This window comes from Cebidichthys violaceus, unplaced genomic scaffold (genome assembly GCF_023349555.1).
Source record: "Cebidichthys violaceus isolate CVI_PGR_0920_01 unplaced genomic scaffold, fCebVio1.0.p SCAF_27, whole genome shotgun sequence".
Classification (NCBI taxonomy): domain Eukaryota; kingdom Metazoa; phylum Chordata; class Actinopteri; order Perciformes; family Stichaeidae; genus Cebidichthys; species Cebidichthys violaceus.
The window spans coordinates 3880414-3906586 of NW_027176450.1; the positions used below are offsets into that span (position 1 = coordinate 3880414).

The window sequence follows — 26173 nt, forward strand, 5'->3', positions numbered from 1 at the left end:
TCTTACCTTTCACAAATGTTTTTTAAACATGTAAACAAACCTGACATCGCCCCTCGATGATGTCGTTCAACATTATATTCTTAAAACTTACTATTTTCAGAGAGCCTTTCCTGATTTTACTTGAGTTTTAGTTTCTACAGTTTTTATTATTTTGTATTTTTGCTGTGTTAGTTTTTCTTTAATAGTTTTATGTTTTCTTTAAACGTGAAATATGAATTATGTCTGTTTTCATTTAGCTGTGAAACACTTTGTAACTTGTATTAAATAAAGTTTATTATTATCATTACATATACACTTAAATTATAGTAGTTTCTGCTTTGAGAGACCAATGATTAAATAGTTTCCTTACCAAAAATAAAGATTAATGATTATTTATCTTCTGTCTCCAAACATTACATCCATTCTCAAAATGTACACAATGAAGACAATTTGCATTCCGCTTTCTTCTGGAAATAGGGAGAGCTTGAGTTCTTGTGGACATTGAGGCCCACAGTAGACCTGGACCTACTCCAGGAAAAGTTTCATGCTTCCGTTTTTACACTTGAGTGAACATCCATGTACTTTAAGCACATGTCCTTGTAAGTGTGCAGGTCACCTTAAAGAGTGACACCAGGAGAGGGAAACGGTGTTTCTGTCTGTGGTTCAACTGTGTGCTCTGTTGAACCTATAACCACACCCAGCAGTGACGTCACTGCAGCAAGGTGAGACGTAAAACCACTGGAGGTGACGTTTAGGGGATGTTAACTCACTCTTTAAATTCTTATATCCTGATATGATCAGGCAAACCAGAGGTAAGCTCATTGTAAAGGAATGTTACAAGAAAAGCAGAGTTCAGCTCCTGCTGTTGTACAAGTTATTTATAAAGGTTACCATTTAACAGTGGGGAATACATTTGCAGCTCAGAGAAATTAATTTGCCGGAGCCATTAGAAATGAAAACCCTACTTTGAATCCACTTTGTCATAGTAAATTGATCCTTCGCCATCTCACATACACTGTGATCCATTATTTTTGAAAACCTTATTGATTACACACATGCACAAACAAATGCCATTTTTTTCTTCGTTCTCTAACATAGCACCACAAATGCCCTAAGGATGCCACTGACCCTACTGCCGCCACTGAAGTGGAAGTGACTGATGCTGTAACAAAAGCTGTGACAGCGTTAATGGAGCCGAGAGTCTCTCAGCTGCAAAGTCTTCTGCTCCCGTTACATCGCCGCCATTTTAAACAGTTTCTTCTCAAATGCCCTTCTGTAGGTCAGAAAATTAGGCCACAGAAAGTTAAATGAACCCAGACAATGAACAGCCAAAAAGCACAGGTTGTACAAATTATGAATTTCTTCTTCCTTTGGCAGACTCCCTCGTAAGTGAGACTTGTTTTCCCTGCAGCCTTGGCGGTGCTTTCTCAGCGGGATCTGGAGATTTGTAATGATGTGTGTTGCAGCAGATGTGTTGCTCTGTGGAAACAGTGAAAGATCAGTGACCCGGGACCTGTATCAAAGCAGCATTTTGTGATGCTGAAGCCAATCTGTTGTGATTGCAACAGTGCTCGGCGGTGCAGTCTTCCGCTCATTGTCTCAATCACTTCTGAATGTCACCAGTGTGTGGGCAGATTAACAACAGAAACCTGGAAACTGCTCCAGAGCTGCGTTTGCATATGCACAACAGGTTGTTACCAAGCTTTTTGAAAAATTGTCAGTATTCCAAGCAAGCTGTTAAGATAATTGCTCATAGCTCACATGCTATTAATATTTCCATGTTGATGTTGTATATCATTATTCATTCTAACGGAATTGGAAACTGCAACTATGGTACCAATGTTGTATCATGACCGTTATGACAGGATCATTTGGTTTTGAAAGAAAAGACAAAACGGTGTGTCTCCCCCACTTATTGGAAAGGGATTTAAAAAATGATTATTTCATTATTATGTTTTTTTCAATTATAACCAACCATTATCTACTTATTGCACCTGTTCCATGCAGAGTATTCTCACTCAGAGTAAAGGCCTTTACAGATTGGGGAAGTGTCAAATAAATGACACGTAAATAACGTAATACTCAACTGCAAAAGAGGAGTAAAGTTTATTATTTCCATTTTCTTCTACAATGTGATTGGCAGATGCTTTCATTTGTGGTGCAAAAGCTCAGAAAAATCCAACCTTGCTAAATCAGCAATTCAATTTTTTTATATTCACGTTCTGTGTGAATTAATTAATTGAATTAATTGCACAAAAAAACAACATGGTTCTTGTGTGTAAAGGCCTTAAGCCTGTACAGATTGAGCTGATCCATGCCCTATTCTCTGTTATGTCGAGCAGTGCAGTTTCAGCCTCTATTGAAGGTTTGCTGATCATTGGGATGATCGTCCACCTCGGCTAGACGGAAGGAAAAAAAAATCATTCCGAAATGTGCAATGAATAATACAGAAGATACCAATGATTGTGTATTGCATTCTGATTTGCAGATGAGCCAACAGTGGCAGGCATGATGAAGAATGGAGATGAATCATGGCTGAGGTGGGGGCCTAGCGGAGTGGAGCAGGGCCAACAAGCTGGTGCTAAACATCGCTAAGACAAAATAAATTATACTGAAATTATACGTCAGTCATCATTGACCAGACAGAGGAGAGGGTCGACACATTTAAAATCTTGGTTCTACCACATGCCACACTCTAAAGTGGGAGACCAACACCAACCGTGTAATTAACAAGAGCCACCAGAGGCTTCACCTCTTCCAGCTTAAACAGTTTGGTGTGACTGGGGAGGCGATGCTGACGCCAGCGACGGAGAGTTGAGAGTTTCAGGTGTTGGACATCTCACCTCAGGAATAGCACACACCCTGAGGCTGTTTGATACCTGAACTCTGATGCACAGGCGCTTGCGGTCGTGGAGCGAGCATCTCCGAGCACTTTAAAGAGTAGGTGGTTGACGGCACAAAGCAATGAGCACTTGAAAACTAATGTGACAGCAGAAAGCACTTAAGGCCTGTATTATATTGTTTATGTTTGAATGTATAAATGTGGTGCTCTTATTTTACATAATCTATTATGTAGTGTGTGTTGACATGGAGATTAAGTATTGAATTAAATTGTGTCCTTGTACTGTATGACAATTGATGTCTGTGACAAACGTGGAATTTGATTTTTTTTACTTGGTTTGATTGTCAAGTAGGAATACTGAATGTACATTTCATATATAGGTGTATTCAATGAGTACTTCATCTTAAAATAACCACCGTGGTAAAATGCTTATTTTAAGTTCTTTCTTTTTATCTCTTCACAGGTGTGCACAGGGGGACGTGGTCACACACACAGCATGGCTAAACCGGTCAAGTATCCTGTATGCCGGAGAAGACAAATGGTCGGTGGATCCCCGAGTGAGTCTGGTGACCCTTAATCAAGAGGAGTTTACCATCAAGATTGAAAACGTGGACATGACAGATGAGGGGCAGTATGTGTGCGCAGTTCAGACAAGCAGTCGACCGAGAACAACCTCAGTGCACATCCTCGTCCAAGGTAACACACACATACTACTGCTGCAGCTACTGCTGCTACTATTTCACTACTAAATGATAATAACATTAAGCGTTTCTCTTTAAAAAATACATTTTATAAAGATGTCTTTTCAAACATCTATCAGCAATGTATTTGCATTTTGTTTTAGTTCAGCAGGCGTCTAATGTAACCCTGTAAAAAACCCTCCCTGTTGACTTTCAGCACATCCAAACCCTCCAATGAAAATGTGATTATACACATTTGTTTTTATTTTTCTACACTGTATGATTGATGGTCATGTTATTCCTGAGCATCAGCACATGAGGGCATAAGTGAACAAAGCACAGAGTACAAACAGACGTGTGCGCTCTCCTTTTGAATCTCACTTCCTCATTCATTGCTCCACTGGAGCGATTAGGGGCTAAATGCCTTGCTCGAGGAGAGGGAGGGGAGCGCGTTCCTCTTTCACGACGCCAGGTGAGGTTAATGGGGAAGTACCAGATGTTGAGATCCGTCAGCTAAAATGATGTGTGGAGTGCGATAAATGTCCTCACAGAGATGCAAGGCACAGTGAGGTGAACACATAGGATCATGGTTCTGAGAAATGATCTTCTAAAGAAGACGAAAAGATAATTTTAGACAAGTTTGGATTTCTCTGGCTCTGAATTGTCTCCATAAACAACAGGAATGTAACAAGAAAGACACGTGTTAGTTGAAGTAACACCACCTGTGTGTTCAAATGTTCAAACCACATTTCTGTTAATTGACTTCAGTTGTCTTTTATTTATGGACTTATTTAAATTGCTTTTTATTGACGTAGGGATGTAGAAAGGATCAAAAATGCTCACTTATCATTTAAGTTTTCTTCAAAGTGTGTATTCATTTCATCAAATTTGACACTGTTAAAATCATGCTCATTGTCAGCACCCTGTCGTTTGAAGATTGTTTGTAATCCTATAGCATCCTTGGAGATAGACAGCACCTCTAATCTTCATGCAGCACCTTTGATTTGAGAAAACAGAGAAGAGACTTTGTTTTCAGGGTTATAATAGTGCCCACCTAAACTACTCTACATCTTTTGAAGAAAGTGATAACGCTGTTATATTTCAGAGCTCCTTACAAACAAAATGTAAGCTTGTAAATACAACTTTTGACAGGAACACGCGTTTCTCATATTGTGTTGCACTGTGCATGATTCACCACATATGTGAAATTAAGAAGACTCATCTGAGTTGTCATCGTGACATAATGCAAAAAAAAATGACAAACTGTTATTGTCCTGAAAAAGCTGAAGCAAGTTGTGCCTCATTTAAATATAACTTTAAAAAAACTCCTAGTCTGTTTGACATTCATGAGATGTATGGGCCAGTATCACAACAGTCCCATGAACTGTATAGAAATAGATGCTGGGTACATTATCCAGTCAAAGGACCAGACATTAGTTTAAATGGTGGATGAAACTTCTTGACCAAACGTACACACACACACACACACACACACACACACACACACACACAATAATAGGTGGCACTTTGCATGTTAGCCTCTGTCATTGTTACATCCCTGAAAAATGGGGATTAATAATCACAAGAGTGATGTGGCATTGTTTCCTCAGCAAGAACTTTACTGCAATGATTGCAGTAAATTTATGCAAAACACAACAATTGAAGCCCCCCTAAAATATCTGATATTTGCTGATATTTGGTGATGTCATTAAATTAAACTATTGTTAAACTATTGTTTCTCACATGGACAAGTTATTTATAACTCTAACATGTGCGTACAGTTCTGGTTTGTATGTTTTCTCTTCAAATTACAATCCAACACCCATTATCATACTGAACTATTAGCCTGGGCACTAGGACCTTGGGGAGGCTGCTGCGCTGGCTTTCTCACTCTGCCAAGTAACGTCTCTCATCAACGACAGCCAGGATTATAGCCAAAGAGTTTAGCTCAAAGTAAATGATGCACGGAGTGAAATTGTAAGTACAGGTAGTTACAGAATGTGGCTATCTGTAGTTGTTAACGATTGTTACCTGCTTACATTTAGGTTTACTTGAGGCAAATGAAAAGGAATATTGTAGTGGGCTATGTTAACACTAAGCTAGCTAGCTAGCTAGCTATTTTGTTAGAAACTGTCTCCAGTGAGCAAGAGTGAACGAGCAAATTCAAAATACATGAAATGACTATCGACATCTCTATTCTTTGCATTAATATATCTCTCTAGTTTTTTGAAACAATAATATCAGTCCCTATATAATGTTGTTTATAATCAGTTAATGGTATATTTGACACTGAACTAGTTCATCTTTATCTCAGTGATAGTGTCCAAATGAGCATAAAATATCACTGGTATGTAAAAACTACGCACTGCGCGCGCAAACATGCCCCTCCCCTTGGGGCTAAGCCCCCCCTTTCTTTGAATACTAGAAATGCCCCTGCTATCGAGCACTCACTTAAAATGCATAAAAGGTATTATACAGAAAATAAATAAAATATTGCTACTAAATATTACTATCTGTGTACAAAATGACAGCTACACTTGACACAGCTACAACTATACTGTCAACACGCGGGAACTCACGTACACACACTTGAGTACTCTCGGCAAAACTCAACTGTAAAGTACACAAAATGAAAGAACAACGTTCTCTTAAACATATGACATGTTAGCAGATTCATACCGACATGTTAACTAAAAGATGGTGGTTTCTCGGAGCTATGTGGGTGGAGACCAAAGCAATTGATCATGACCACTATGTAGATCAGATTTAACACTATTATATCCTAAATTACACAATAAAGATCAAAGTAAACAATGTAAGAGAAGCACCGTTTTCATTTTCAACATGTGATGAATTTGAACTCTTTCATAACTTTATGGTTTAAGTAAATCCACATTATGTTATTTGTAGTGCTGGGAAACGATTACAATTTTTAATCGTGATTAATCACATTGTTATGCACAAAGTTTAATAATTAATTCAAAAGTAGTGTATTCCACACTTTTATTTTAAAAGTACTGCTATATGAACAAAAGTACAATAACATTTGGTTTGAAACACTTTAAACAGATCAGGTTCTTTTTAACAGCAGTATTCTTTACACAGTAGCAGTTATATTTCTTCACTATCTGTGCTCAGTGTGCTGACTTTATTTAAATGTTCCACTGCTGTACAACATGAATAAAATGTTCCACACACGTTTCATCAAAATATGTGTCTCTGTTTTCATGACAGTCAGAGCATGTGAACGCAGCTCCCACTGTTCATCAATATAATGCACTGTAACTCTGAGGTGATGATGGTTACCCGGCGATGTCCGGTAGTCTCCAGTGAGAGCAACAGCTGGTGCACGTTGTAACGCCGTCTCTTTTGTAGTCCTCTCCTTTTCATACAACTCATGTGTTCTTCTTGTGACGGTGCGTCTTGAGGGAGGCTTATACGTGCCGTCATTCGTTGATCCTAAGAACGTTCCTCAGACCGACATCTTCACAACACTAGTCGTCCTGCAGTTTGTATCTATTCACTTCTCTGTGGCATTTGTTAGCTTGTCTTGCTTTTGTTTATCTATACTTCTCCCACACGCTGTATCACGTAGTCTGATGAAGACTCCCTCCACCGTTTGTTTGGGTGATTTGCTGGCATCAACGGTGTGTATTGCATTTAAAAAAAACTGCGTTAGTGCGCGATAAAATAGTTGTCGGCGTTAATTAATTAATGTGTTAACGCGATAATAACGCGTTAACTTGCCCAGCACTAGTTATTTGTGAATTATCTTTTTAACCACAGATCACAGATTTTAACATAACAGAATTTACCATTTTTTTTATCTTATGAAAGCACATTTTCCAACTTCATCGTGTCACACCATCAGTGTATTAATGTGTGTGAATGGGTGAATGACGACATGTAGTGGTAAAGCGCTTCGAGTGGTCGGAAGCCTAAAAAGGCGCTTTACAAATGCAAGTGAATTTACCACGCGTGTGTTGGCTTGAACCAATTGAACCAGAGGATACCATCACAGGGCCACGGGCAATGGATTTAAATGAAGCAGTAATCACTGTTAAGCACTGCCATGACCCTCATCCCACATCAGAGCTTTTCGGTGCTATGTAGTTCTGTTGCAAAGCGGGGGGTCTGGAGACTCTGCCCAAGGAGAGCAGCTGGCACTTAGGGCTCAACACACAAGTGGGGTTACCCATTATCTCCGCTTCTCATGTCATTACTGATCGTATTTGAACTACCTGCGCTGTCTGTCATTTTCAATTGGATGGAAATTAGGACTTGCTGTATCTTCAATATCACTGAACACACTGTCAAGAGCTATTCTTAATTCTACTGCAGTTTCTAATGTGTTTCTATGTGTACTTCTTTAAGATTTTCTGATACAATTTTTTTCCCCCAATACCAATTCAGATACATAATAAATATATTTGCTTGAATGCATCATAATGTTACTTAATGCAACCTTCCTTACAGCTGTAAGCCAAGCAGGACTGTACTGACCACCGACTGCTAACAGCTAAAAGTTAACGTTAACTATCTCTCCTCCTGCCCATTTCAACACAGAAATGTAGCATGGTCAGGGAAAGATGTGTAGAACTAGTTTGCGCATGTGCAGTAGCGATCGGGCAGGATGTATGGATCTGGTAGTGAGTGACTTGTGTAGTTGTTGTTCTTGTGTAGCGTAAATGAGCTGATACATGATAAAGGGATGTCAGATCAGTGCATAGACTCACATACTCGTTGATATCTGACCCAGCATTGTAGGCTGTATCTGAGGCATCTCTGATATTGGTATCAGTAGCGGAACAACTCTCTTTAAGTCGTGCACACACATATATACATACATATGCAATGTAGCAGGTAGGTCAGGTCACAAAGGCGGGAGTGAGCGGATGCACATCCCTGCAGGCTTTGTGTGTCTTGCCATAGAGCATGTTGACCGGACATTAGTTCAAAGTGAGGTATCTTCAACCTTCCTCTACATTCAGGATGGTGACTTACATTATGTTACGGCTAAGTACAGTCTCGTCTTTTCTTTCTTCTTCTGAAAACTTACTTACAGAGTCCTGAAAAATATATATATTTCCATCTTTAAACTTATCAGAAAATTGAACCCGGAAACTGGGGAACCAAAGTCTATCACAATTGCCGCACTCTGGCATACTTGTAATGATTACTAGTACTTGGGCACTGGAACCCAATAGTACGACACAGAGACACAGTTACAACTATAGTTTGATTTACTTGTGTTCAGGGTCAAAACCGAGAGATCAGTCAAATCCAAAAAGGGGCAGGAAGGGAATCCATGGTCAAAAACAGGCAGATCAGATATTGGAACGAGGATAACACTGGAGAGCTTGATAGTAACACAAAAGACAATCTGGTAGGGATCAAGTGCAAGTGAACGGGCCTAAATAGTGAGGGACTAATGAGGGAATGGGCTGCTGGTGAGATGGGCGTGTAAGACCAGGTGAAGGGGTGAGTGATGACAGGGTGTGAGTGGCAGGACCTGAAACAACAGGAGAGTTTGAAAAACAGGCAGGCAGGATGAAAACATGAGAACACAAGATGAAGTGGATACTGAAGCCTCTGCTGATTATAAATGGAAGTCTATGAAATCTGTCTATGAATTCCCATCACTCTCAATGTCTCAGCTTGTGTTCGGACATTGTTTGTGTGACATTAATCAATGCGTTCTATCCAATACAACAACACCTTTGTAATAGTCTTCGTAGGGTTATTTTCATGTACACCTGAGAAGTTGAAAATTAGGAAATGCTAATGCCACTGGGCTGTCATTTATCACATGGCAGTTAATTCACAACAACAAAACAGTCAAGGTTATTTGTATTTTTTTTGTAATGTAGGCCCATATGCAATATGATTTAAATGTGTTCAAACAAACTAGATCCCTGTACGTGTGTGTGCATTGCCGTTTAAAGCCGTGAGCTCCCTGTGCTGTCAGCGCTCTATGCAAAGTCATTATGTTGCTGTAACAGAATTTAAATTACACAGCACCTCTAATAACATGATCAGTGAAACCGGCTTCATAAGCACAGTGGTGTCAAGTTTTGTGAACGAGATAAGCACTTGTTTGTGGTTCTAAAGAGAGCTCATTATATAGAACTGGCTCTCCTCCCCTCCTTTGGCATATTTGATCAGAGGGTCTTGATGGCTCTCCAGCATGAGCTGTCGGTCTCTGGAACCATGCCCCATCACAACGGCTGTGTCTGATTCAGATGGCTTCATCGATTATTTACAACATGTAAGATCTCAGTAGAGAGTTTACCCACAGTAGTTCAGAGAACCTTCAGCTGGAGTGTTTAAAGTCTGATCACAGATTAGTCCTAGACCCTAGATTTTAGGCAAGGGAACAATAAACATGCACCAGTGCATTCTAGGACAATTATGGGCCTCATTATCTCCGCTGGGAGCATCATTCGATCGGCGACGTGTGTGTGTGTTTGTGTGTGTGTGTGTGTGTGTGTGTGTGTGTGTGTGCATGAAAGAGTGAGTGAGTGAGTGTCTGTCTGTCTGTCCACAGTTAATCACGCAGTCTGCTGCAGCAAACTGCATAATATTTGCCCAGAGTGAAGGGGATAACAGTTTGTGATAGACGTTGTGTTTGGCTAACAGCCAACAGAACAACCAGTACACACACTGCGTTCATTTTGCATTTGCCACGATGGTATGAAGCGTATTGTAAGTGTCACGGCTTCAAGCTGATCGCGTGCATGCATCTCCTCTTGTTATAGAGTTTGAATGACATGTGTTTCACAACACTTTAAGCCCACTAGTAGCGTACATCACTGGTTGTTAGCTGGCTCACTTTTATTGTTGTGTACGGTGGGTTGGACTAAATGCTAACAGCTAATGGAACTACCAGTATACCCACACTGCTGTAACTCTCCACATCTCAGCCGGTGCTACGCAGGCAGACACCTTGGTGAGTTTAATTTTGTTTTTGGCAAGATCTTATGATGTCTCAAATGAGGTGTGTTTTATGACACCTGTCTAGACACATATTGCTGTCTAGACACCAATAGGTGTCTAGACAGGGGCTTAGCCAATTGTGGGTTGTATTCACTCAATCACACAATACAGCAGTGGTCATTGTAGACTGACCTGGTGGAGATCGTCATTCTGACTGCACCTTTCTAGTTTATGAATGTTTTCATTTTTTTTTTAATCTTTCACATTTTAATTAAAACTGAAAAAATAAGACCTCTGATTTGTTTATTCCCATGTGAAAACCTGTCAGGATTGTTCTTAAAATGGATGTCAGTCTTTAGCATGAGGAAATACCCAAATAAGAAAGTAGCACATTTGCTTTTATATATAAACCTCCCACATCAGAACTGAACATGCTTCACAATAAAAGACAAATTAAATAGAAGACACAAAATAGGGACACCATATAAAAGTCATCTATGAAATAGAGATAAGAATAAATTAATACATTAAATGTAATACAGGCAAGTTTTAGCTGCTGGTGTTTGTATTGCAACTACAGTGAACCTGGTTTGCAGAAGCATTATGAACCACTTGTAAATGACCCGGTGAACAGTCAAGACGGATTTTAAAACGTATAGATGGGATGAAATAAAAGCATGAATAATTATCACATTACACGTATGGTTTTATTTTACTTCTGGGTAACTAATATTTGTTGCACCTTGCTGTGCTCCTTTTGAAAATAAAAGCAGTTTTCAAAGCATTCTCCTTCCCAACTCGTCACATACGGACGCTTGGTCAGGACCCCTTGGCATCACTTTTTAACGCACTTTGATTTGATTTTGGGTAAATAAAACAAACTTTTTTAAACATGTGAGTTTGATAGGCATAAACATGTGGTTAACTTTTCATTAAGCAATTTCAGTACGTTACTACTTGTTTAGGAAATGATCATGGTTTTGAGTTAAAAGAAGATGGGTTTGTAACTTAAGTTAAGAAAATAAGTTCACTATGGTACGTACAGTGCATGACATATGTTAAGTATGGTGCATTATGTAACTAAAAATAAGTGAACTTTGAGTTTTGCACGGGACATGGTGGTCTCCTTGGTGAATGTCTGTTTGTTTGGCTCAGTCATCCACCCCATCCTCCTTATATACAGATTTGTCCCATTTAATACTAAGTCACCTGACTGTCCTCCTTTACACCTATCATAAATACTATGGCCACGAGAGGCAGCCCTGCATGTCCAAACTGACTCTAGAGGGGTACGTGGAGAGCATCATCGTTTGACGCATTGGACCGTTGACGAGCTGTGAATAAGAACGGGTTGAAAAACACACCTGGATGCTTGTAACAGTTCACCTTATTATATAAACCTAAAAAGGGAAAATTACATATGCTAAAATTAAAGGGCACGGGCGGATCTGAATTGGGGGTATACAGACACTGCATCTGACTGCATAACACAAAAACACGCTGAAAGGCTCTCTCTATTATTCACTATGACAGACCCCATCAGACACAAAAGAAACCACACAGCCAGTTAAAGATAACACCATATATCAATATAAAGCAAATCCATTTGGCATACGGGTTGCAGCAAACAAAACAAAGTCAACAACAGGTGGAAGCATGGCGAGACGCCGCGGTTCCTTTGTCCACAGAACTTACGCTACCTCACCACCGTTTAGCTGGTGGTGCTCTGTGCCGTTTTCCATTGAAGTCTCCCGCTTGTAATCCATGAAAAGGATCCTTTTGCCGAGCAATCGCCCGAAAAAGTCGTGCTCTCTGAGTCCACTAAACATCGCTTGCTTCCCCCTGTCTGCGCGCACCGTCTCCTCTTGCGTCACCATTTATACAAGCCAGGTAAAATAAATCCTGTGTAATCATTACAAGCAACTGATAAGATTCATAAGTACAGCACTTTAAATATGTGAAGGAAAGTAATAATCAATAGGTTCCTCATTCACAATTGCCGGACACAAAGGCAGACTTCTTTACATGCTGCCAAATCACACTGTTCTTATTAGAAGAACAACACATTTTGTTGTTCTCAGTCACACTTTTATTTTTGTTCTGTTTCCCGGACTAGAATTTGACACAAACCCTGAGAATCTTTAGAATAACTTTGTCTTTCCTTCAAACATTTTGGAAATTAGAAACACATTGGTTGCAGAATAAGTAAGTGGCTGAAGAGAGGTAGCAAGGGTGGATTTTAATGTTTTCTGACCTTTTTTGTGGTGGTGCAAAAACCAGCAAGCAGCACTCTGGCAGTTTGGTATGTTCTTAGATTTTAAATTCTCTTTGCCTGTCTGTGTGCTATTTAATTCACAGTGCACAGCTGCTTTTGTACTGTATACTGTATACCGACAGCTTCATTAAAATGAAAAGTGACATGACTGTCATCACGGTTTGATTTTGAAGAGCTAGCATTTGTTGAGGGTGACACAACACACAAAAGAGTTTCCCTTTTGACAGTTCTGCATTGGATGCACTGTGAAATAATGAGAGAGAAGTTTGTCCAGTGCATTGCTAAATCCTCCTTTAATCCCAGCGACAGGATTTTCAGTCATTTACAGCAGGGTACCGCTGTGCTGTTTGGTATGTTTTTGGATTTTAAATTCTCTTTGCCTGTCTGTGTGGTATTTAGTTCACAGTGCACAGCTGCTGTACACTGTATTAAAAGCTTCTCCTTTAGTTCATTGTGTCCACTGTGTTTACCTCGATTAAACACTGACTGCTACAAAATAAACCTACACTACTTTACAGACCTCAGACTATAACTCAGACTACTGAGACGCCCACAGTCTGTGCTTTAGCATTTTTGTGCCATATTTTCAAATTACTTAAAAATGCAGCACTTTTTGGAGATGCACTACAGCACATGCATTGGGATATTGGGTACATTACCCGACCATAGCTATGTGAAGAGGGTCAAAGCTGTTTTTCTTCTCATATGTATCATAGGCTTTCGGTGCCAGAGAGAGCACATTACTTGTTTGGTTGAATGCACAGAGAAGTCTTATGACAGAAGTTAGAGGCTTCCTGCTGCCCCTGAGTAAACATCTTCCCACTATGAAGCTTTAGGTGAAAAACAAAACTTCAATATACAGTAGTCTTAGCTTACTGTTGCCTTGGTGACTGCAAAAGCAGGATAAAAGTGGGTTCATTGAGGCAGCCAACAAATACTCATACAGTAAAGGTCAGAATATAATGTGTGGGGTTACTGTATATGTAGCAAACAACACAGGGAATGAAAGTATTTGCCACCTGACTGAAGCCCATCTTCCACTTATCCAGTCTTGTAGCAGGTGGTGTAGAAAGAAAACCCTAATAGTCTATTACAAGTTTCCTTTTTTCTATTTTTATAGAAGCCCACACAGAAGGCTTGTCTATCAAAACACTGAGTGTATTGTAGAGTATGGTCTTCAAATAGGTCTCGCCAACAAAAAGTTCTTGTGCCAGAACATGAGGACGATGATGTCGGTCTGTTGGTTAAGTTCGAAGCAGATATATAAACCAACAAAACAGGTTGCCATGTTGCTCACTCAGTCTACCGGTCTGGTCCAGACTGAAATGAATCTAAAACAATGTTCCCATGAAATTTGGTTCAGATAACCGTGGGGTCCAGAGACAAAGCACGGTTATTATCCTACTGGTTAGTACCTTACTTTTAAGGAACTTCCATTCTGTACACACCAGTGTAACACCAGTCACGTGACAAAATTATTTATTTTACTTAACAAATGAAATAAATAAACTGAAAATGTTAAATAAACCTACCCTAAAGAGACTGTATGCATGTAATGAGAGGTGTACTTTTCCTGTAAACACGGAAGTTTATTTTGAAAAGACACTATGCATGTACCAAGCGGAAAACTGACAGGCCGTCCCCAACACCACCAACACTGACACTAGAGTGATAGCTAGAGCGTTATAGTGTGAAGCGTAGGGCCACTGACCAAGGGGCGATGTTGGGAGTGAGAATGGGTTATTTCGGGGCCATAATTATTGCAAATTTGTACAATATTTTGGTTTATGACTCCACTTAGCCTCAGCTGCACTTTGTTTTTAGTTTAGTTAACAAAGGTTAGCATGGTAACATGTTAAACTATGATAATGAACATGCTAATCATATCAGCTAAACATTGGCATGTTAGCATTTTCATTATGAGTGCAACATTCAGCTCAAAGCACCTCTAGTTCAACCTCAAAGAGCTGCTAGTTGTTTGTCTTGTTAGCCTCGAAACTAATAAGCAACAATAGAAGGAATGCCAGTGTGGCAATAAGTGATCTTCCCTCTAACCCTGTCATTTTGATGGAAAATGAACTCAGATTATTTTGCTATTTAGCTGTTTTTACTAAAAATTATATTTACATATGTCTCAAAGCAACAGGAGCTTCTTGTGTTCCCTGCTGCAAAAGAACACACAGTATCCCTGCAGTTTACAGATGGTTGCTTACATAGTTCTACAGGCGACTGCAGCTCTGTGGTAGAGCAGGGTCGTCCTTCAGAGTACCGGCGCTTCCATCCCCGGCTCCGCTAGTCTATGTCGATGTGTCCTTGGGCAAGACACTTAACCCGTAGCTGTTCCTGCGGTGTATGATTAGATAGTCCACTGTCATCAGTGTATGAATGGGTGAATGATGACATGTAGTGTTAAAGAGCTTTGAGTATAAGACTAGAAAAGAGATATACAAGTACAGTCCATTTACCATTCAGTGCATTCATAAACATTCATCAGGTAATATTAAGATCATATTCATTTTCTAGCTATGTTACTGACAATTCAGATCATCCATATACTGCCATTAGGTTTACTATATTTTAAAGCAAATATGTTGATTTATCTACATTCTCATGTAATCTTGCTTCATGTACTGCTAGGCAACCCAGCTAGAGATTACTGGAGATGTGTTTGTATATATATATATATATATATATATATATATATATATATATATATATATATATATATATATGTGTGTGTATATATATATATATATATATATGTATATATATATATATGTATGTATATATATATATGTATGTATATATATATATATATGTATATACATATATATATATATATATATATATATATATATGTATATACATATATATATATGTATATATATATATATATATATATATATATATGTATATATATATATATGTGTGTGTGAACCATCAGATCCTCCTCTCCACCCTCGAGGGGATGGGCGTCTCAGGCTCTGCACTCTCCCTGTTTGCATCCTCCCTGACAGGTCGATCCTACCAGGTGACCTGGAGGGGGCGTGTCGGAACCACGCATGCTGACTATGGGGGTTCCGCAAGGTTCAGTCCTGGGCCCCCTTCTCTTCTCGCTCTACACAACATCTCTGGGTTCTGTTATTCGCTCGCATGACTTCTCTTACCATTGTTATGCCGATGACACCCAGCTGGTCTTGTCATTTCCCCCCGGTGACACCCAAGTGGAGACACGCATCGTTGCGTGTTTGGCTGACATCTCGAAGTGGATGATGACACACCACCTCAAGCTCAACCTAGACAAAACTGAGCTACTGTTCCTCCCGGGGAAGGGTTGCCCGCACCGAGACCTGTTCATCACCATTGATGATACCGTGGTGACGCCAACTCGGACTGCGAGGAACCTGGGTGTGACCCTGGATGACCAACTGTCATTCTCGGCAAACATTTCATCCGTTACACGCTCCTGCAGATTCCTGCTCTACAACATCAGGAGGATTCACCCCTTCCTCACTGACGAGACGGCGCAGGTTCTCATCCAGGCTCTTGTCATCTCCCGCCTGGACTACTGCAACTCTTTACTCGCCGGAGCCCCAGCGACGGCCATCAGACCTCTGGAGCTTGTCCAGAAAGCCGCAGCTCGCCTGGTGTTCAGTCGCCCCAAGTTCTCCCACACAACTTCCTTTCTCTGTTCTCTACACTGGCTACCTGTAAGAGCTCGCATCCAGTTTAAGACTCTGGTGCTAGCCTACAGGGCAGTGAAAGGAACAGCTCCTTCCTATCTCCAGGCCATGGTCAAGCCTTACACCCCCGCCCGACCACTTCGCTCTGCTGCCTCGGGGCGATTGGTTGCCCCGTCGCTCAGAGGTCCCGGCGGCCGATCGACCCGGTCACGGCTGTTTTCTGTCCTGGCCCCACAGTGGTGGAATGAACTTCCCACTGACGTCAGGACAGCAGAGTCGCTGCCCATCTTTCGGCGCAGCCTGAAAACCCACCTCTTCAGGAAGTGCTACCCTGAGCCTTCCACTTTGCACTTATTGTATTCGCATTACTTATAGCACTAACTGTTTTTCTTGTTTCTGCACTGTACTTTGGCTCTGAGTTATGCTCTGCTTCATGCTCTTAGATGCTTGTTTGGAAAAGGAAATGTACTTATGACTTCTGGTGACTAGTAGTTCTTTTGATTACCAATGTTGAATGCACTTATTGTAAGTCGCTTTGGATAAAAGTGTCTGCTAAATGACTGTAATGTAATGTAATGTAATGTAATAAAACGTATATATGTTTTCAGTGAAACACAGAGATGTGACTACATCAAGTGCCTAAAAGAGGAAAACTTGAATCACATTACAGTCACTCTTTTAATGTCCACCAAGTTTAAACAAACAGTTGACAGTGTGATATGATTTGTTTACTGTTAAAGGGCCAGCGTATATCATTTGGCATCTAGCGGTAAGTTTGCAGATTGCAACAAACTAAAACTTCCCACGTGTGCCAAGAAAACTATGCGGGCCGACGCAAAAACACAAATGTCTTGTAGAAACATGGTGACCGACTCTTTGAGAGGACCAACACTGTATGTAGATGTAACTGACTCTTCTAAGTGGTCGAAAATACAACAATTCTTATTTTCAGGTGATTATGCACTAAAGAAAACTTTCTGCCAGTAGGGGCAACTGCGACTCAGTGGTAGAGCAGAGTCGCAGTTGCTTAAGTAAAAAGCATAATATTGGTTACTTTTACTGAAATTCCAATATCATTGCAGCTTTTAATGTAAACTCTCTTGACAGCTTCATTAAAATGAAAAGTGACATGACTGTCATCACGGTTTGATTTTGAAGAGCTAGCCTTTGTTGAGGGTGACACAACACACAAAATAGTTTCCCTTTTGACAGTTCTGCATTGGATGCACTGTGAAATAATGAGAGAGAAGTTTGTCCAGTGCATTGCTAAATCCTCCTTTTATCCCAGCGACAGGATTCTCAGTCATGTACAGCAGGGTACCGCTGTGCTGTTTGGATAAACTCTGATCCATGTGGACAGTAAGCGTCGTTCTTACTGTTAATATGTGAGGCTCACAATCCCCATGAACATCTTCAGCTCACACCCCCTGTATGTGAGGTCAAGGGTCAGAGTTTACTTCAGAGCAGCAGCCCCGATGCCAATAGAGATTTAGTTCTGAGTTCAGCTCAGCAGGGTTGGGTTACACAGGGATTTGAACTCTGGTTATCCAGCTGAAAGATGAGTGACCACAACACAAGTGATAAGACTCTGATCCCTCCGTTCACCTTATCGCTCCTATCAAAGATGGCAGTGAGCAGCTCTTTATCTGGCTGTTTTGTCTCACAGGGTAATGAAAATGTGTCTCTGTGTCCCATGACTATTTGGGAACACCCGAGAGAGATCTAGTGCTTTACTCTCTAATGTACAGCAATAGACTGGCCGTGTCACTGACAAATGATAACAGTGGGTGGTTGGAGCTTTCTGTCTGCTTTCTCTTCCTCAGTCTTCACATACACACAAAGCTGTAGCTCTACAGGAGTAGATCTTGTGTAAACTGCATCCTCTGTGGGCAGCACGGCGGTGCAGTGGTTAGCACTGTCTCCTACAGTCCAAAGACATGCACGTTAGGGTAATTGCCCGTAGGTGGTAATGTGGCTCACTGGGTTAAGAAAGTCGTCTGGTAACCTTTTGGTTACCAGACGACGTCCTCGGCTGGTACGTGTCCTATGTCAAAGTGTCCCTGAGCAAGATTCCGGGATGAATACAGTGTATAAAAAAAATAATAATAATGGTCAGACATGTCGAAAGTGTCTAGGAAAGTGTCTAGGATCAAATTTAAATGTGGAATGTACTCAAAGGAAAAAGCTCCCACAGGCACGAGGTGAAAGGGGCAGGTGCATGCTGGGAAGTTAGTTACTGTAGTTAGGTCAGCTGATTTGGCCCACCGCAGCAGCAGAGGCCATAACACATAACTCAGGGAGGCTACTGAGGTACTTTAATTAGTATTTATTGCCGTAATATGCGTCATAATTCATATTATGAGTCATAACTCAGTCAAATCTGAACACTTAGACATAGTGTACATATTTTAACATGCAGTGTGACGCACACGTCATTATCTTCCATCAGAAATACAGTTTTTAAATCTTAAGGTCTCAGAAGGGTGACATAGTTTCAGATTTTAAAGATCCCTACACTGAAACATACATAACAAGATAACAAATGTAGTGGTGTCATATGTTTATTTCTTATTGTTTAGTTTTTTTAAATGAAAATGACGTTCATCTATTGACTGACAGGTGAAACACAAATCATCAACAGCAACAAAGAATTCGGCTTCTAATTACTGCAAAAATGTTTTCAATCGGAGGCGCTTTATTGTTATTATATTATATGTATTACTGCTCAGCATATTTGTTTTCATGATGCAAAATGATTGTATTACTGCATTATTTTTCCAAATAGCTCTGCAATGCTCTCTCTCAGAGATGATGTGAGTTCACACCTCTATTGAAATCGTACATGTTTTATATGAACCAAGGGCCAGAGAATACCAATGTGGCTCAACACACACACACACACACACACACACACACACACACACACACACACACACACACACACACACACACTCACTCTCTCTCTTAACAACAGTTAAACACCTTCTATATGCACTCAGACATTTTATTGGCAGTTAAAAACGCCTGACAATGAAAATGTATTAGGGGATTCAGTTCAAAAGTTCAGTTGTTTTTTTCAAACAAACATTTTCAAATTCTGTTGATTGCGGCAGCCCCGCTGTAGCTAATGAACACCTCCAGTGACACGATGTTTGCCACACTTGTCTTGGTTTTCAATAGCCTCGTTTGCCTTAAAACCATCAAGCTGTCAAAGCAAACAAGGATAACATTTTATTCAGAGTGTATCATTATTATTAGCAACATCAGCCCAAAAATGTTGAAGAATTTCATAACCTGACAGCTTGTATTGAATACATCTGAAAGTCAACCTTTTGTATTGATTCCAAAAACAGAGGTTCGGCTTTGGCCTCTTGCTCCACAGCTAAACAGAAGCAACGCTGACACACTTGCTGTATGCTTTTGTCATTCATGAAGGGTAAATGGGGATTAAGCTGACATCCAATACATTATTCATAGAGATTTCGTCTTACAAACAAGTCTGATGTGACTGAAACAAGTTAAAGCACTAGTGATGCTCTATTCAAGGGATTGTAGTTGATGATCCTCAAATGTCAAAACGGAGATGTGTCCTTGTTGCTTTGAAATGGAAATGACAAAAAGAGAGCTTTGACTGATCTGTCTGGAATTTAAAAAAGGATAAAACAACATTTATTCAGGAAAACTTAATAAGTGTGAGGCATCCAGAAGAAATCATCACAGTCATATGCAGTCAACTATATCTTCAGATGTGTGCTGAGACATGTGTTATTTATATGTCTTGAGACATCAGAGACGTCTTCAGATGTGTTTTTATGATAAGAGTAGTGTGAGTCCACACAAAAACAGCTCTCATTTAAATGCACCCATATAGTTAGTCACATCAGAATGCTGCTGGATAAGGACATTGTATTGTATTGGGACATATTTAATACAGGGTCTGATTAATGGACAAGTTAATATAAGCACTTAATGTAATACACAAATATTTGAGATGCAAGTCTTTTCTTTCTTTCTTTTACTGTTCTAGCTGGCAAGATTAACTATAACCTCATGGTGTGGCTTAAAATAAGTATGCTTGTCACGTTATTTAAAGTTACAGACGTTTATAATATATACATGAATGTTGACTTTATCAACAGTGGTCTACTGGGTGAAAGTCCTGTGTTTAAAATATGTTTCCCTCAAAATGTATCTACATCCCGCTTTTGTTGTATTGTTTGTAATATGTTTAAGAGACCAAGCTGGACTGACGCAAGGCCACACGTATGCACATATTGGAGGGTTCTACACCTTATGCAATGCTAACGTTTAGAGCCAGTGAACATCCTTTGGCCCAAACCAACCGTTACAAATGTTTACGTTGCCTAACCATGACAGAGTTTGACTGCCATAAGATCAAACCTTTACCATACTCTAGTTGCCATGCACAGACATGCACAGACTCTTAAAATGTTGCCATTTGACGTACAAAAAAACACTGTCATTGAATGTAATCAGGGGTTTTGCAAAATGTGGACACAGATGAGCAGGTGGGAGGGGAAGCCAGAGGGTAAGGGGAGGCTTGATGTGAATCATTAATAACCCATAATATTCTGAGTGAGGACATTCCGCCATTCACGTAATGCAGGTCTGATTTTTCTTTCTCCAAACAAATGTCTCAGTGATGAATCAACAATAATTCATATTAAATCAACAGTGTAAATATATGTATGAAAATGATGTTTAAATATACCACTGGCAGCACAAGCACATTGTGATTAAACCATTTATGTTGTTACCCTGAGGAACTCTGGCGATACTAAGCAGCTCATTGGTGGGAGGTTTTGTTTTCTATTTTTTTCATATTCTATTATGTAAAGTGTATTCTGAGCTGTGCACAAGAGGACCTTGTTTGTTATAAACTGCAATGTAATGTCTCCTTGCAGCAGAAATCACAACAACTTTTGGATCAGTGGGGACATTATATTCACATGGAGCTCTGCTGCTTTTGAAAATCATTTTTCTGTGAAATGGTGTTGTCTAATTCAGGAGAGCTGTAGGCTGCTGTGTATCGCCCCCCACCATGTGTAAATACTGTAAGTTGGGGGTAATGTAACCTGTGAGTATTTTAACACATTTAACAACTCACAATGTTTCTACACTACGTCCTCAGACTTCCATGATCGTTGTTTTTTCTTGATAGAGACGTAGGTGCCATCTGTGTGGATATTTTTGACTTACAATTAGCATCTTTTATCTCTTTATTAGAGCATTTCAGCTGTTCTTTTGAATGAACTATAAAAAATGTAAATGGCATAAGAAGGCTGGAATCCACACATGCAGGTTTACACTCCTGTTTGTATAAAAGCATCTGTTTTCACCTTGGGGCAGCACTCTCAATGGAGTTGGTAATATCTTTTCTGAACAGAGTGCTGTGTATTATATATGTATCCTTTGCTTGTTATGGGTGATTTGCTCTGTGCTCCTTTTGAAATCAGCGTATACAGTTTAGCACTGAGCGCTGTTTATTTGACACCATCTACAGTAGCTACTGGAAATCAGTGTGTTGTGTTACTTCCACTTTTATTTATGTGAAATGATTTCAAAAATGGTTATCCTTTTACTCAGTTGGTGCTGTAGGTAGTAGTAGTTGTAGTCACTCTCTTCAAATATATGTTTGAAGGAACACAACGTTGCTCTTGTTGTTTTTTAAGTGTGGTTCTGGGTGATAGTTCTCAGAGGCTAACGTTAGCCCTGTGCAGGGTGACATCAAATCTGAGCGCCAGGAACAGAGCCAGCAGTGCTGTCCATCATTCTCATTCAAGCTAATGAGATATACCCATAAACAAACAATTTTTTAAAGAAACTATATCACTACGACCCCTTTTCTGCTCTAGAATACCCATTTTTCAAAACTCCTGAGGTAGAATGAGTAATAGCAAGTTAAAGAGGTGCAAGCCCTCAGCAGGGTCCAGAAACCAGCTCACCCTCGCCTTCATCCGTTCACACCCAAGGGCGTAGAATTTGGTACTGAGGGTGAGGACATGTCCCTACCAATATCCAGTGACTAGTGAACTATATATTCACTAATATTTTATAATATATAGGGACAATATATATATATATATATATATATATATATATATATATATATATATAATAAAAAACAATAATACAAAAATAAATAAATTCAATAGTAATTTTGACCACATATCCTTTACTAACAGGTCTGTGAACAAAATACTCGACAAAACGCTTCGTATTGGTTTTGGCTTTCCAAAATATTGTGACTTTATTCTCATTAAATCATGAGTTTATTTTCATTCAAGTCTTTTTCTTGAAATATTGAACATGAGCCGAAATCTTTCTTAACCTTTATGAGCTATTAAAGTCCAGGGGCTATTAACGTATCATTTAGGTGAATAGTTGCCGCATTCACATTTAAAGGAGGTTAAAAACACCAAAGAGGAGGGAAGAGTAAATCATGCCTACATATGTGTTAAAAATAAATCAATATTTTAAAGCACTACAGAATGTCTGAGAGCCTTACTGCATTCCATTATATTTTGAATTGTCATCTGGTTCCTGGATTTTGTGTTTTCCACCTCATCTGTATTTTTACTAAATGTATATTAAGCTACAATAAACCCTGACCCACATAACTGTTGTTTGTTGTTCACATAAGGTGCTTGAATTGCACTTTCCTATCCATATTGTATTTATGCCGATGATTTAATTAGTTATATCAGTGATCTTGTGAAAAAGTATTCTTGTATTCAATTTCTATCTTGAGAAGGTGAACTTTGGGCCATCCTTAACATCCAGTGCTCCCCCACCACCACCTCTCCCTCCTTTTGATGTACCCTATGAAGGTTTTTTTGTATTGTATCATCTTATCTGAGTCTTGCTGCAAAAGCCAATTGCCCTTTGGGGACAAATAAAAGTTGAAAGTTAAAGAAAGTCTGTGGAAGCCCCTGAGCTTTCAGTAGGCAGTCGGGAATGACGAACTGCTAGCGAACCAGTTTCACGGACTTCCAGTGGAGTAGAGCAGGAAGGAACATATCTCACTCTCTATGTTTGTTTCAAGCTCAGAAACAAAAAGCTGTACTTGTCCATGGGGAATAAAAAATGTCTAAGACAAAGCAGAGGGAATTAAACATTACAATGATTCCATTTGCACATAAACATAATTTCATTTTATTGATTTGTGTGCCACAAAAGAGGATATTGACTTCAAATAAATCTGTTTTGTTGCAGGGTATAATTCATATCTTCATGTTAAAAAACAACTGCTCTGGTGAAGCGCTTGCATTATTTATTAGAAGCTGTTTCATCAGTGGGAAAAGGAATGGGAAATGTCTCATAAATGAATGTGACTGACGCTTCTTCCTCGTTGTATCAAATGTTAACCGCACAACTAAAGTGTGAATCATTCCACCTCTACGCATCTAATGCACTCGTCAATGATTCTTCACATTTAAACAGGCGGGTGGCTTTTAGCATCTGCAGCGTGAAACTAGCTCCTGGATCCTTCAAACTATCCCTCTCTCACCTCTAAAGTACGGTCTAGACCAGCTCTCTATGAAGAGTATCATGAGACAACCTCTGATGATTTGGTACTATATTAATAAAAATGGACTTGACCTGAGCTACACAACCTCCTCTCCACCCACGAGTAGAAGACTGGATGTGTAGTCAGTGTTTACATTTGAAGTAAGCAGAAGCAAACTTCAACAAAAGGAATCAGAATGGAATGTTCAAACTTCTCTAGTTATGAATGCATTAAAAAATGGTTTTACAACAATTAAAAAAAAGGATAGTGATTTTGAACAATTTCAGTTTATAATCTGGAAAAGAAGAAGAGGAATTTCTTGTATTTGCTAAAATATACCCTGACATAGACAGACCATATGCAAATGTGAATTAGTCTGGAGTCTCTCTATCAACAGCTGTAGTCCAAAATGCCTCTGGATGCAATTAATAGACTTACAACCAATGAGCAACGAAATGTGACGTAGCGCTGAAAATATTGTAAACGGACCGCGTCTTGCAGAGATGAGCTGTGACGGTGTAGAATCAATACGTCTGTGAACGAGTATTATTAAGGTAGCTTCCATATTTACCGGTAGCCAGACATCCGATTCATATGGCTTCTAGTTAACATAATTCACGGCGGTTTGGCGTGACACCATTTAGTAGCCATCACTTAACATTTGTATGCAGTGTGAACTTCATTCAAGACAATCGCCATATGCTTTTCTTGCCTGTGGCTGCCAACATGTGCCTCCACTGGCTGTTCAGCAGCCGGGACTCCGAACTGCGTCCACTTTAAGAGATGTGCCATCCTGCAGCACAGTTAATATAAATACACCATTTCTTCTGACCGGATAAACAAATAATTCAACCTTCATACATTTTTTTGATATTAATGGTCATTATTCATCCTCCTACTAAAATGTTTTTAATGCATTAAAACAGTTTGTATTAAATATGTCCCAATGAAAAACAATGGCAGCGCACTTAAAGTTTTTAAAATTAAAAAAAACAATCAAAACAAAAGCACAAAAGACACAAACCTGATGTGTAAAATGTTCTCATTTATTCCCTTTCAACCTTCTTCAACATTTGCTATTTGCTTTTACAGTACCACCGAAAATCATCAACCTGTCGAGAGATATTGTGGTAAATGAAGGCTCCAATGTCACCCTGATGTGCCAGGCCAGCGGTAAACCAGAGCCTTCCGTCAGCTGGAAACTCATCTACTCATCAGGTAACTTGTTTGTCCTGTAAATAAGTGCATTAAGTACACACCAGAGTTCTGCTATGTTCAAACCTTCCTCTCACATGTAACACGTTCTCTGTGCTTCCTACTTCATTCTCCTCTCGTCCTCCTCTCTTCCCCTCATCCCTCTCCGTTTATCGCCCCATCTTTGACTTTGTTTGACCCCCGGTGGATTTCTCGCCTCACTTATTACCCATCATTACCTGCTTCCAGATCATCATTACACTGAATTGTTCGCAGGAAAGTAAACTGACCCTGTTGTTATTGGACTAATTAATTAGGATAATAGGATGGATGTAAATGTTCTGGAGGCACTTTGAATGACATTATTAATTAATACAGAGAGCATTACTACTGTGTGGAGAATTATTCATTCACAAGTACGCCATGGCAAGTATGTCCAGAATCGGGGTTGTTGCATTGTGTATGCTCAATGGCATTTATGCCATTATGCCTCACTGAAGAATGAATGAACCATATCACAGTGGGCCCATGCTTCACTTAATCAGGCAAGATGTTTGCATTCATAATGAGTTACTTTTGTGCTTTTGTCTGTGCTGTCCTTTGTGCTGATGCTGGGATCTGGGAATAGAAATGTAAATATGACACTAGTGTGACTGACCTGCCTGAAAGGAGATAAGCAGGGAGAGGGAACATCGGTTGGCTCCTATTTGTGAAATGCTATGCTTGTGCATACGTTACTGTGCAGGCTGTGTAGAGCAGACTGCTGTTGGACTTCTTTGTCTTCCTGCTTTTTTTTAAAGGAGAGAAAGCAGATACCTGCTGCCCATAACACTAGTCGGGTCAAATGGTGAAAAGTCTGGGGACTTTGATATTGACAACAACTGTGACACCTTTGAGCAAGATGTTGCACAGATTAAAGTATCTTCTTGTTGACTCATGTTGACATTCTGTGGTTAGGGACCCATGAGCTCCTCCGTAATCTGTGCAGCATTTATCACCAACAGAACCTCACTGCCTCTGTATGGAGACTGAGTCAGTCCACCACATGAGCAT

General features: G+C 39.8%; 1 protein-coding gene across 2 annotated transcripts in view; it reads left to right on the forward strand.

Annotated features, from left to right (window-relative positions):
• ntm (neurotrimin) overlaps positions 1–26173 on the forward strand; it is a 480892-nt gene that overhangs the window by 427277 nt on the left and 27442 nt on the right. For both annotated transcript variants that reach the window (XM_068721275.1, XM_068721274.1), the window contains 2 exons: positions 3285–3517; positions 25019–25144. In XM_068721275.1, coding sequence (XP_068577376.1) covers positions 3285–3517; positions 25019–25144 — 359 coding nt within the window. The remainder of the gene's footprint in view (positions 1–3284; positions 3518–25018; positions 25145–26173) is intronic.